The 12,688-nt window shown below is 41.8% G+C and overlaps 1 protein-coding gene across 8 annotated transcripts in view; it reads left to right on the top strand.

The window, feature by feature from the left end:
• The window catches only part of aak1b (AP2 associated kinase 1b), a 104,422-nt gene that overhangs the window by 47,301 nt on the left and 44,433 nt on the right, over positions 1–12,688 (top strand). For all 8 annotated transcript variants that reach the window (XM_078428783.1, XM_078428782.1, XM_078428781.1 and 5 more), the window contains exons 6-11: positions 499–580; positions 3,120–3,252; positions 5,180–5,283; positions 6,137–6,216; positions 8,142–8,296; positions 12,198–12,532. In XM_078428783.1, the coding sequence (XP_078284909.1) occupies positions 499–580; positions 3,120–3,252; positions 5,180–5,283; positions 6,137–6,216; positions 8,142–8,296; positions 12,198–12,532 (889 nt within the window). The remainder of the gene's footprint in view (positions 1–498; positions 581–3,119; positions 3,253–5,179; positions 5,284–6,136; positions 6,217–8,141; positions 8,297–12,197; positions 12,533–12,688) is intronic.

The raw sequence follows: 12,688 nt of genomic DNA, 5'->3' as shown, positions 1-12,688 counted from the left end.
CGGAGTAGACTTGATGGGCCGATTGGCCTAATTCTGCTATCACATGAACTTATGAACTTATGAATCAGGTTGTGTAATTGGGGAAAAAAACAACCATACTTATTTAGATAGAGGTATTTTTAAATGCACCATGCGAACCTAACAAGGTTAATAAAAGCAAGTTGTTTTCCCTCGTGGTGAACCAAATGCAGAAATGAAACTCAAATTAGAAGTTGCAGACGTCATGCATCAATGTGTAGGAAAAAACTGCAGGTGCTGGTTTAAATTAAAGGTAGACACAAAATGCTGGAGCAACTCAGCGGGACAGGCAGCATCTCTGGAGAGAAGGAATGGTTGACGTTTCGGGTCAAGACTGAAGAAGGGTCTCGACCCGAAACGTCACCCATTCCTCTCCAGAGATGCTGCCTGTTCCGCTGAGTTACTCCAGCATTTTGTGTCTACCTTCATGCATCAATGTATTAAGTATGTGTTAATACAAAGCCTCTTTGTATTATTCAGGTACACAACTCTGTCCTACCGAGCTCCTGAAATGGTAAACCTTTACTGTGGCAAAGCTATCACCACAAAAGCTGATGTATGGGTGAGTAGAGGAAAACCAATTAGTGTCTCGTGTTATAAATGGGAGTGACTGCTTAAAAGGTTATACTTGCTGAGGCATTTCCTGATTCTGCACTGCTGATGTCATGGGAATAACTAGACAAGCAAGTACTTTCAATTGATAGGATTGCACAACATTAGCAACAATGCAAGCTTGCATTTGTTGTGCAGTTTTCAGTGTCAGGTAACTCAGTGTTCTGGATGACCAGTGAAGTCTTTTTTTTCAACATTGAGCCTCTGTTGTAGAGTAGAAAAAATGTAGCAAATGGTTTATTTACAGCAAATAACCTCAACAGCATTGTGTTCAAGTGATCACAGAATCATAATGTTTACAGCATGGAAAAAGGCCAATCTAGCTCAACATAAGAGCAGTGCAGCAAGTCTCAGTCCCCTGGTGGATAATAAATAAAATGCTGGGCAGAACACCTTCGTGGTAATCTTCAAATATTTCTCTACAATCTTTTACATCCCATTAAGTAGGCAGATATATTAATTGAAAGTTAACACCTCTGAAAATATGGAAATCAATTTAACAGTTGGGGAGAAAAAAAAAGTATCAGGAGTGAAGGATGTTAAATTTCACTGCGTTGGGGCAGTTCACATTTATCTACATCTTTTCCTTTTTGATTGTCTTAGTTGTTATAAAATGTGACTGAATAATGTAATATTTCTAATTTAACTAAATGCCTTGGCATGGAAGGGATTTATGTCTGGTGGCATAGTCTGTTGAGTTTATATACAAGTGCGGTGAAGATATGTTGTGGGGAGGAAACTGAAAAAGTGCAGAAACAAAATGCTTAAACTTCACAACTGGCAAAGTTGATCGAGTTTTTCATTCCATTATACTAATGATCCAGCTGTACAGAGTTTGACATGTCTACTCATGTTATGATAATTAAATGTAATTATCAATTGGAATACAGGTCCTCCACCGATTTTCCGACAACTGGTGGTCCAGCTCCTCCTTTAATCCGGACAAAATCACTGGAGCGCACTTGAAATTCCACCACCCATACATCTCTCCCCACCCCCCCAGATATCCCCCCGAAAATGTAGCGGCGAGACTGGGTGAGACGCCGATCTTGACCTCATCGGGACTTCCATGCCGATCAGCAGTCGAATTTGCAGAGCTCTTGAACTCTGGCCCGGGCCGGAGCCGGCAGATCCGTTTCCCCGAGCCGACTTTGCGGGCCGGTATCTCGGCAGGCAACAGCCGAGACGGAGCTTCCAGTGCCGTTCGACTCCTCTCGTAGGCCCGCATCAGAGAGCCGGGGACGGCGAGCACGCCCATCTATCACATTTGGAAATCTCGGGTCGGCCCGATAGTCCTGCTGGGAAAGCAGCTTCTCGATCCTGTGGGCGGCCACCGATCTGACCCGCATCGAGACTTCCGAGGGAACTCGTTAACCGGCAGAAGAAAGTTTTGCTGTAAAATTAATATTTATTTTATTTAAGTTTCTAGCAGTCCATGGTGCTTTAGAGACACAGGAGGAGTATAATTAGTGCTTCAGAGGTATATTGTATCATTATTACTTAACCTCTGTTAGTCCATGAAAATGGCTAATACGGGAAAGCTCTACAACCAAGGGTGCCGGAAAATCGGTGTTCAACCTGTAGTTAATTTTACATCAAGATTATTCAAATATGATCCCAGAATTTATGACCTCAATGATGCTCTGTATTTTCATGCCCCCTTTAGAATTATACAGTGAAGTTAACCTAGTGAAAGTCAACTTATTTGATGCATCTAAAGTATCCTTGTCAGAAAGTACCAGGTGAACGACATTATACAGGAGGAATAAAAAACTTCACTTTGATTAAGGATGAACACTGCAGTTAAATAATTGATTATTTTTTTTGGAGTAAATCTACAGATAATTTGACATTCATACATTGTATTAGTTTGGAGGATTTTCCATCTGAATGTTGCACTGATTGCTTTACGATACTGCAGTGGCACAGTAGTCACAGGACAGTTATTAACGCTTGATAAAATGGGACTCACTGTTGGTGCAATTAAAGTTCATCTGATTGTCAATGTCAAATCTAGATGAGTTGTATGTACAGAAATGTATAGAGATTCCTACTGTATGTTTAAACCATAGTGCATGTACCTATTTGCATGAGCGTACCTGTGAACAGAATGGCTTAGCTGCCAACTTTCTCAGTTAGTTTCTCAGGAGGACCATTATTCCTTGGTCTGAAGAAGGGTCCCAACCCGAAATGTCTCCTCTCCATTTTCTCCGGATCCTCACCCTGATCCGTTTAGTTATTCCATATTTTGTGTGTCTTTTAAAAAAATTCTTGAGATGCTATTTGCAGAGCCTCTGACTGCTTTAATTGTTTTGTGCGATAAGAAAAAGGAAAAAGGATATGCTTGGGATTTAGTCCGCTCTAATTCCAAAACATTATTGATGTCAGAACATTTGTTGAAAGCAAAGCAGATTGTTGAGTTAAGTTTGAAGAACTAAACGTTTTAATTGCTGTTCAGCATCTGGTAATTATGTTACTTTCTTTTTCAGGCACTTGGATGTTTACTGTACAAACTCTGCTTTTTTACACTACCATTTGGAGAAAGCCAGGTGGCAATCTGCGATGGGAACTTCACAATCCCAGATAACTCCAAGTACTCCAGCGACATGCACTGCCTAATAAGTACATGCTACTAAATGTTTCAGTTTGTTTCCTCTTCAGTTTCTGGTCAATTCCTTTTGAGCATTGCGGTAACACTTGAACACTGAAATTAATAATAAATTAGGATAGGTTTCCAAAATGTTTTGTTTGATCAAATTCACTTTAAAGTAACCGATAATCAGAAGCAGACCTACTACTGGCAAGGTAAATGTTGTGTTAAAGTTGAGGGACAGGATGATTGGAAAGGTAGAAAAGGCAGTCCATATGCAGCTGAAGACATTGAATTTTCAGTATCATGAGAATCTAACATATTTAATGTTGTTGTTATTCTTGTTTAAGCTTTCTGACCTGATCTTTCCTTGACAACTGACTGGTTTTGCCTGGTTTGATGTTCCACGTATGTTTTGCCTCTATTTGTGACTGCTTTGGTATTAAGGATAGTAGAGACACATTTCAGTGCTGGTCACTTTCATAGAACATAGAACAATACAGCACAGGAACAGGCCCTTCAGCCCACAATGTCAAAGTTTAATTAATCTCCTTAATCTGTACATGATCCTTATTCCTCCATTCCTTGTATATCCATGTGCCTATCTAAAAGCCTCTTCAATGCCACTCTTGTATCTGCTTCCACCACTCCTGTCAATGCTTTCTGGACACCTACCATGCTCTATGTGTAAAAACAAATTGCCCCACAGATCTCCTGTAAACGTTGCTCCTCACCTTAAAGCTATGCCCTCCAGTATAAGCATTTCTACCCTGGGAAAAGATTCTGACTGTCTCCTCCTATCTATGCCTCTCATAATTTTATATAGATCCGGTCTCCCCTCAGCCTCCAATGCTTCAGAGAAAACCTTTCCTTTTATTGGTCACACGGTTACTGATTGGTTTCAAAGCGAACTGTTTTTAAAACGGCTTTTGATCTTAGTATTTATCATTCTGGGTACAATCTTGCCTTGGTAGTTTTCTGTGTCTGTGTGGCATGATTAAAGTCTGAAGATAAGTAGGCTGGACACACATTCGATCATCTGTGCTGCATCCTTGAGAACAGCTCTCAGGCAAGAGATGAGATGGAATTGTGACTGCTGACAAAACAATAAGGATCTGCCACTGGAGAAGAGAATACAGTAGAAAACAAGATTTTAATGTGAGGCAGGTCTTTTCCAGGGGTAGTCAGAATATTGTGGAATTCAGCAATTACTTAATTGAATTGAAATTAATGCATCCATTAACATTGAGAGCTATTTTTCCTAAAAGAGTAAAACATTGTTGGAAAATTATTTTGATAATCTTACCGTTTGATATTCCTTTGTTTCATTTATGCAGAATTTACTTTATCACAAATCAAGTGAACAGGAATTAAAACTTGAATAAAAGTTAGCCTTTGTAGGTGAAGGAATTGAATGTATTCCATCCATATTAATCATAGGTAGTTGTGGTCACTTTGCAATGTCTACATACTGTGTCGCAGTGATTAGATGTGAATTTAGACCTATGCTTCACAACATCCTTCCCAATTACTTATCTATACTTTCAGGAGGAGGCTCCAAGTATAGCCTTACCTGATCGTAAAATCCAGAGGCTCTCATTTTCCTCTCACAATGGAATATTCAAATAGTATTATTGTTCAAGGCCTGAAATCTGGGTAGAATAATGCCAGGTCCAGAGGGAAACTAGAATGGTGAAATGTAGACATGCTTCAGGTTTTGATTGCATCTGCAATACATTTCGTTTCAGTTAATGTACAAGAATAGACCCGTCATAAAGGGAGGTTGAAAATGGAAGTGCAGGAGGAAACGTTATAGAATTTTAAATGAAATTTGTTTCTAAACATGCATGGTTAAAATAATGTTATTGCGGTATGGAAATTTGATATATATTTTCTTAAAAGCAAAACCGCTTTAACGCTAATGTGGAATTGTCTACTCACATTGGTTTCACTTTGCAGGATTCATGCTTGAACCAGACCCTGACAAGAGGCCAGATATTTATCAGGTGTCCCACTTTGCTTTTAAACAAATTAGGAAGGAATGCCCTGTCCAGAACACTGGTGTAAGTTTAGAAATAATTTGAATTCTAGTGCATGTGAAATATCAATGTTTATCAATGTTAAGCCAATCTATGTCTAATTGAGATTTACTATCAGCATGTAACCAGAAGTTTGGTGGGATGGCACAGTGTGTTTGGGCTCCATGAAATTAAGTGAGCCCATCTTGTGCCTGTGTCTTAACAATATCAGAGATTGATCTTCTCCATGAAAGGAAGTGCCAAGCACACTTTTAAAATTGGAGAAATCAGAGTGAAATTATACATTCTTTGTTTAAAACAAATTACTGACCTGTCATTAGTGCCAAGTTCCAAATAACATTTTTATATGGCATTATAGGTTCTATCAGTGAGTGGAGTTCTGTGTACTGACAATCCAGCCTGTGTTCATTGAATATTTGTACGAAAAAGACACAAAGTACTGGTGTAACTTAGCAGGTCAGGCAACATCTCTGGAGAACATGGATGGGAAATGTTTCGGGTCGAGACCCGCTGAGTTACTCCAGTACTTTATGTCTTTTTTGTTTGTAAACCAGTATCTGCAGTTCCTTGTTCCTGAATATTTCCACATCTAGCTAAATTAAGTGGGAAATTATCGTTGAAGTGCAGTGGTTTATCAATGCACAGTACGTGTCAAAAACCTTTTGAGTTTTTAGTGGGTGGAGGAAATAAAATTAACCTGTGCACATGCATGCACATCTTATTTATCTCATTTGTGGATTTTATAGCAAATGCAATATAGGCCCATGAACTTTCTTTGATCAGGATAAGATAAAAATTTGAGCAAATGGTGTATATTATTGAGCTGCGATTAAAATAGTGAACTCACCAATAATTTTATAATAACTTTGTTCTGCAGAACTCACCCATTCCAGCAAAGCTTGTTGAGCCATTAAAAGCCAGTGATGCTGCTGCTAAGAAGACACAGCCCAAGGCGAGGTTAGCATCACTTTCATATAATTAAATGGAGCAGGTGCTTTCCTTTTTAGGAAAAGCTGTAATAGATTTTTGGGATGAATATTTCACCTACCATTTTCATCTTCCGAATCATGAGTGACATTGTGGTTAAATAGTCGTGGAGCTGGTTGGGAGTGAGAGGTAGGCTGAGGTCGATCAGTTGTCACATTTGAGTCATGAAATGAACTTGTTTCAACATCATATGAATGCCTTATAGCTGGAACTCGTCATAAGTCTTTGAATGGAAACTGATGGTGACTGAAAATGACATTGTTTTCAGTACATTTTAGTTGTGAGGAAAACCTCTCACTAAACATAGAAATGAAGCAAATATTTTCTATTGAATTGTTCGGCAACACTATAAAAATTGTGCAATGTAGATTTATTGAAATGTTACATTTAAAGAGGGTTTGATGGATATGAAGGGAGATCAGCTATCATGGATTATAATGGAAGGTGGAAGTTACATTCTCTCACAATTTGAGGAATTGTGGCTAGCACTTTATTCCTTGGAGTACAGAAGGTGTAGAGGTGATCCTATGGAGGTGTATAAGATCATGAGGGTAATAGCTAGGGTGAATTAACAGAATATGTTACCAAGAGGAGAGGAATCAAGAATCAAGGTACATGGGTTTAAGGTGAGAGGGGAAATATTTAATAGGAACCTGAGATGAACTTTGTCACTGGTGGAGCTTCGTGGGCCGGAGCCTCGGCCTGGTGGGCCAGCGGTGGAGCCTTGTGGTCCGTGCCTCAAGGGCCGGAACCTCGCGAGTCGATGAAGCCTCGTGGGTCGGAAACCAGTCCAGAGCCCCTCGGGTCGGAGGTGGAGATGGAGCCTCACGGGCCGACGCAGCCCGCGGCCATCAGTTGACTGGGTCTGTGGATCCCGCGGTTGGGGCCTGGGTCGGCGCCACGGAGGCGTCTGGAGAAGGCCCGGCAGCGTTAGTGGAGAGGTTGGCGCCGTGGTCGATGATGGCATCGACCGACGGATGAGGACGGACATGCAGAAGTGAGGACGCCGCTGCCGAGGGAAGGAACAAAGGAGGACCCGGTGGGGGGGGGGGGAAATAATGGGGACCCGGCGTGGGGGGACCGCCGTGAGGGAGGGGGAAGAACAATGACCCGGCGTGGGGGGACCGCCGTGCGGGAGGGGGAAGAACAATGATCCGGCGTGAGGGAACTGCCATGAGGGAGGGGGAAAAACAATGGGGACCCGGCATGAGGGGACTGCCTTGAGGGAGGGGGGGAGTACAAAGAGGGACCTGGTGGGGGGGGGGGGGGCACTTAACTTTGTAAGCGCCCTTTATGGGCGACTATTTGCACACCTTGGGTATGCAAGCAAAGAATTTCACTTTGACTTGTCACATGTGACAATAAAGTATTCAATTCAATTCACTCAGAGGGTGGTGGGTGTATGGAACAGGCTGCCAGGGGAGGTAGTTGAGACAGGTGCCATAGCAATATTTGGAGAACATTTGGATCGGAACATGGATAGGAGAGGTTTGAGGGATATGGGGCAAATGCAGGCAGGTGGGACTGGTACAGATGGGGCATCTTGGTCAGCATGGACAAGGTGGGCCGAAGGATGTCTGTGCTGTATGTATCGGATTATGACTCTAATTATGATTGAGTTAAATAATCTATTTTGAATTTATTTATTTGAATTAAGTAATATTACACTTATCACCAAGATGATAAAAGTGAAAAGCACAAAAGTTTTGAGAACTCCATGGACAGATAAAAATGGTTCATGCTATTCAGTAATTTTCATTCTGCTGAATATTTGTTCTTCTGATCTTGATTGGATTCGAAGAAAGAAACATTGAAACGGTTGAAGAAAGATGCATGTTATGATCAATTGGGTTTTGGTATCTTTCACACACACTAAGTGTACTTAATTTTCTCAGGCTTACAGATCCAACTCCTCCCACTGAGACCTCAATAGCTCCTCGCCAAAGGCCCAAAGCTGGGCAGGCTCCAGCCAACCCAGGGATGCTACCGATTCAGCCCTCGCTGACACCACGAAAGAGACCGTCTGCTCAGGCAGTTGTACCACCAGCAGGTCTGATGAATTGCATCCATGTTCTCTGTAGTTTGTTGAAATGCCTCTCTGACGTTGGCCTGCAAGAACTGTAATCGACATTTAAATGTTTCATGTACGCCCGTCAGTTTTCTGTTACACTAATGAGCAGAGAGTGAGCACTTAAAATGTTAATGCCACCTACTTTTTTGGGCATACAAGCTAGTCAAAATTTTTTAACAAACTTCAATCTTGTAGTTTTCCATCTTAGAAGAAGTATTCACGGTAACACTGAGAATTCGATTGTTTCAATAGAATAATCCAGAGATATCTGTTGGATCTTTTTGTGAGTCCGTGAGCAAGAGAACCCCAAGATGATTTTCCCTGCAAGGAAGTATCTATTCCCCTCATGATCTTAGACAAGATCACCCCTCATCATTTAAGGAATAAAGTCCTAGCCTGCCCAACCTCTCCTTACAGCTCAGGCCCTCGTCTGGGCAACATCCTCGTAATCCTCTCTGTTATTAACAGCACCTTTCCTATAATAGGGCGACCCAAACTGAACACAATACTCAAAATGTGGCCTCATCAACATTTTGTCCAACTGTAACATAACATCCTAACTTCTATACTAAATACCCTGACTGATGTGCCGAAAGCCTTCTTGACCACCCTATCTATCTGTGATGCCACTTTCAAGCAACTGTGTACCTGCACTCCTGGATCCCCCTCACCCCATCTCTGGATGACGTGGGGAAGGCTGTCTTTGTATTGGTTTTAGAGCTGTACATTCAAAATAATAGAGACTGCTGCGATGGCATGCTCTGTTCCATCTTAACATTTCTCTGAATGAACCTTTCTGGGCATTTTTATGATTTATCAAAATTTATCCAGGAAACACATTTGTTGCCATTCTCATGAAATAAGCAATTTCTCCCCGATACTTTTCCTATGTGTTAATTTTATTGTATGAAGGTGACATAATTTTTGGGCTTGTTTTTCATTATATGCTGTTTAGTGTCTGGTGCACTGTTTAGAAAACTACCTTGCTTCCTTCAAGACACAAATTCAAGTTTCTACCAATGCCAAAGCATTTTGTTGCAGTCAATTTACAGTTCAACATTGCACTCTCGAATTTGAACTTCCATGGTGCACATAAAATCAGACACGAAAGGTGTGGTCTGATCAGACCACTTTGCGGTTTGGCTTTCTTCGCTATTTTGGGCCACGTTGCTTGGCATTCCATTGGCTTCATTGATTGTTACATGGAAAAGGTAGACCTGTTGAGCATGAAATCAACAAGAACTATAGATTTACCCTTAGCTCCTGCAGCAATATAAATTATAAATTGCACCTGTTATTCTAACCGGTTGACATATATTTTATTTCCAAAGCTACCTTAGAATTATTACCTCAGAATTGCCACGGCCAGAAGATTTGGACAACTTGCCTTGTGCTCTGGATTCAAATCACTATAGTTAATGACAATAGACAATAGGTGCAGGATTAGGCCATTCGGCCCTTCGAGCCAGCACCGCCATTCAATGTGATCATGGCTGATCATTCTCAATCAGTACCCCGTTCCTGCCTTCTCCCCATACCCCCTGACTCCGCTATCCTTACGAGCTCTATCTAGCTCTCTCTTGAATGCATTCAGAGAATTGGCCTCCACTGCCTTCTGAGGCAGAGAATTCCACAGATTCACAACTCTCTGACTGAAAAAGTTTTTCCTCATCTCAGTTCTAAATGGCCTACCCCTTATTCTTAAACTGTGGCCCCTTGTTCTGGACTCCCCCAACATTGGGAACATGTTTCCTGCCTCTAACGTGCCCACCCCTTAATAATCTTATACGTTTCGATAAGATCTCCTCTCATCCTTCTAAATTCCAGTGTATACAAGCCTAGTCGCTCCAGTCTTTCAACATATGACAGTCCCGCCATTCCGGGAATTAACCAAGTAATTCCAGTTGAATTCCAGTTGAATCTGCCTTAACTACTCTCTCAGGCAGTTAGTTCCAGGTCAGAAATTACTCTTGGGGTTCTTGGGTATCTATCCAGTTCCCCTCTGTAAGACATCCAGTTGAATCTGCCTTAACTACTCGCTCAGGCAGTTAATTCCAGGTCAGAAATTAGCGCGGCACGGTGGCGCAGCGGTAGAGTTGCTGCCTTACAGCGAATGCAGCGCCGGAGACTCAGGTTCGATCCTGACTACCGGCACCGTCTGTATGGAGTTTGTACGTTCTCCCCGTGACCTGCGTGGGTTTTCTTCGAGATCTTCGGTTTCCTCTCATACTCCAAAGACGTACAGGTATGTAAGTTAATTGGCTGGGCAAATGTAAAAATTGTCCCTAGTGGGTGTAGGATAGTGTTGGTGAGCGGGGATCGCTGGGCGGCTCGGACCCGGTGTGCCGAAGAGCCTGTTTCTGCGCTGTATCTCTAAATCTAAAATCGAAATCTACTCCCAGCCTGACATGTTTTTCCTCAATTCAGTCCCTAGTTCTTTGTCAGCCCCACATCCTCTATTTCTTGGGTCTATTGTTATCAATTGCTTTTGTTCACCGCCTTTGGAAATGAATGTTGCATGAACTAGTCTAAGATTGCTGATAATTGAGTCTTAGCTGATATACAGTAAGGATAGGGAAATGGAATAAAGTACTTATTTTATTTCGGTTTTTATGTGTGCTCAGAGAGCACGTGTTGCCTGCAAACATGTGAAGGAATTAATCATTCAGGGTGTTAATTATTTAACAATCATCCTCCATTACAGCATTGTGTCTCTTATGGGATATTGTTTCTTTGGAATCTGAATTTAAACATTTCAAAATGTAAACAACCATTTTATAGTTTTATAAATCCCCTTCTGTCATTAAAAATTGGACGTAATCCAATCTTTGTATGCCAGTTAATTTGGGGCTATTCTCTGGCTTCATCTTTTCTGACACAATTGGCATCAGTTCAAATTGAAATACAGAAAAAAATCTGTCTTGGGGGGAAAAAAAGTCTGTGTTTCCATGTAACCTCCATGCAGTAATAAGACAATATTATTTCTTAAGAACACAGTCTGTCAGTTGCACTGCAGTTGGCTATTGAAATTGACAAGAATCACTTCTATTGTCACTCGTGCAAGGATACTCTTTTAAACAATGTGACTTACAGCCTTTCTTATTTTTGACTTGCAGTAAGAAAAATAAACTTGTAGCTACTAAAAAGACCTACATTTTTGAGAATCCCGTGGGAGAAATAACTTCACTGTTATGAGTCTGAAACTCAACCCTTTTCTCCCCATTGACAAATGTTTTTACAACATGATTTTCCATCACACATAGTTTCTTAGAAAGGTAAACCATTACATTATAACAGAACTACCGTACTTAAATGTTGCAAAGCCACTGTTGTACAAAAGATTCAGGGCATTATTTCAATTTTCTTTTGAGTTACTTACTTGGAATTCTTTTGGGTTGCACGGTGGGGCAGCGGCAGAGTTGCTACTTTACAGCGCCAGGGACCTGGGTTCGATCCTGACTAATGGTGCTGTCTGTACGGAGTTTGTACGTTCTCCCCGTGTCCGCATGGGTTTTATCCGGGTGTTCCAGTTTGCTCCTACATTCCAAGAAGTCCAGGATGGTAGATTATTTGGCTTTGGTAAAAATTGTAAATTGTCACTAGTGTGTAAGATAGTGCTTGTATGCGGGGATCGGCAGTTGGTGCGGACACGGTGGGCCGATGGGCCTGTTTCCGAGCTGTATCTCTAAACCAAACTAAACTAATAGCTGGAGCTGGAACTAGACACAAAAAGCTGGAGCAACACAGCGGGACAGGCAGCATCTCTGGAGAGAAGGAATGGGTGATGTTTCGGGTCGAGAACCTTCATCTTGAATAAGAGAAAGAGTTCAATAGCATCCCTTGTAGGATGTACTTTTTCCAAATATTTATCTTCTTACAGGTATTGTTCTTGGCACCGCTCATAATAACCAAACCCCTGGCCTGCAACCAGCCCTGCAACAATCAAAACCTCAGCTACAACAACCACAACTGTTGCTGCAGCAGAAGCAGACCCAGGCCGTGGCACAGCAGAAACAGGCGCAGGCACAACCTCAGCCGCAAGCAACCGCGCAGCAGAAGCTGCCTCAAGCAGCATTGCAGCCTCCCGCAGTCACGCAACAAACTCCTGTGCAACCGCAGCTCTTCCTCCAGCAATCACCGCTTCTGCAGCAGCAGCAGCAGCAGCACTACCAGCAGCAACAGCAGCAGCAGCAGCAGCAGATAGTGGCACAGCAGGTAAAAGTTACACGCAATTTAATGTGGTGATAACATTCTCATGGTAAGTCTCCTGCTCTATGTTTTCCAACTTCATGCTCACCTTGGTGAGGATATTTCAAAATGACAGCTCATGAAATGCGTACATTCCTATTTGTAGACCATATCTGGAGATTG

This window comes from Rhinoraja longicauda, chromosome 36 (genome assembly GCF_053455715.1).
Source record: "Rhinoraja longicauda isolate Sanriku21f chromosome 36, sRhiLon1.1, whole genome shotgun sequence".
Taxonomy (NCBI): domain Eukaryota; kingdom Metazoa; phylum Chordata; class Chondrichthyes; order Rajiformes; family Arhynchobatidae; genus Rhinoraja; species Rhinoraja longicauda.
The sequence above is the reverse complement of the archived record's forward strand: the minus strand, read 5'-3'. Positions and strand labels throughout refer to the sequence as shown.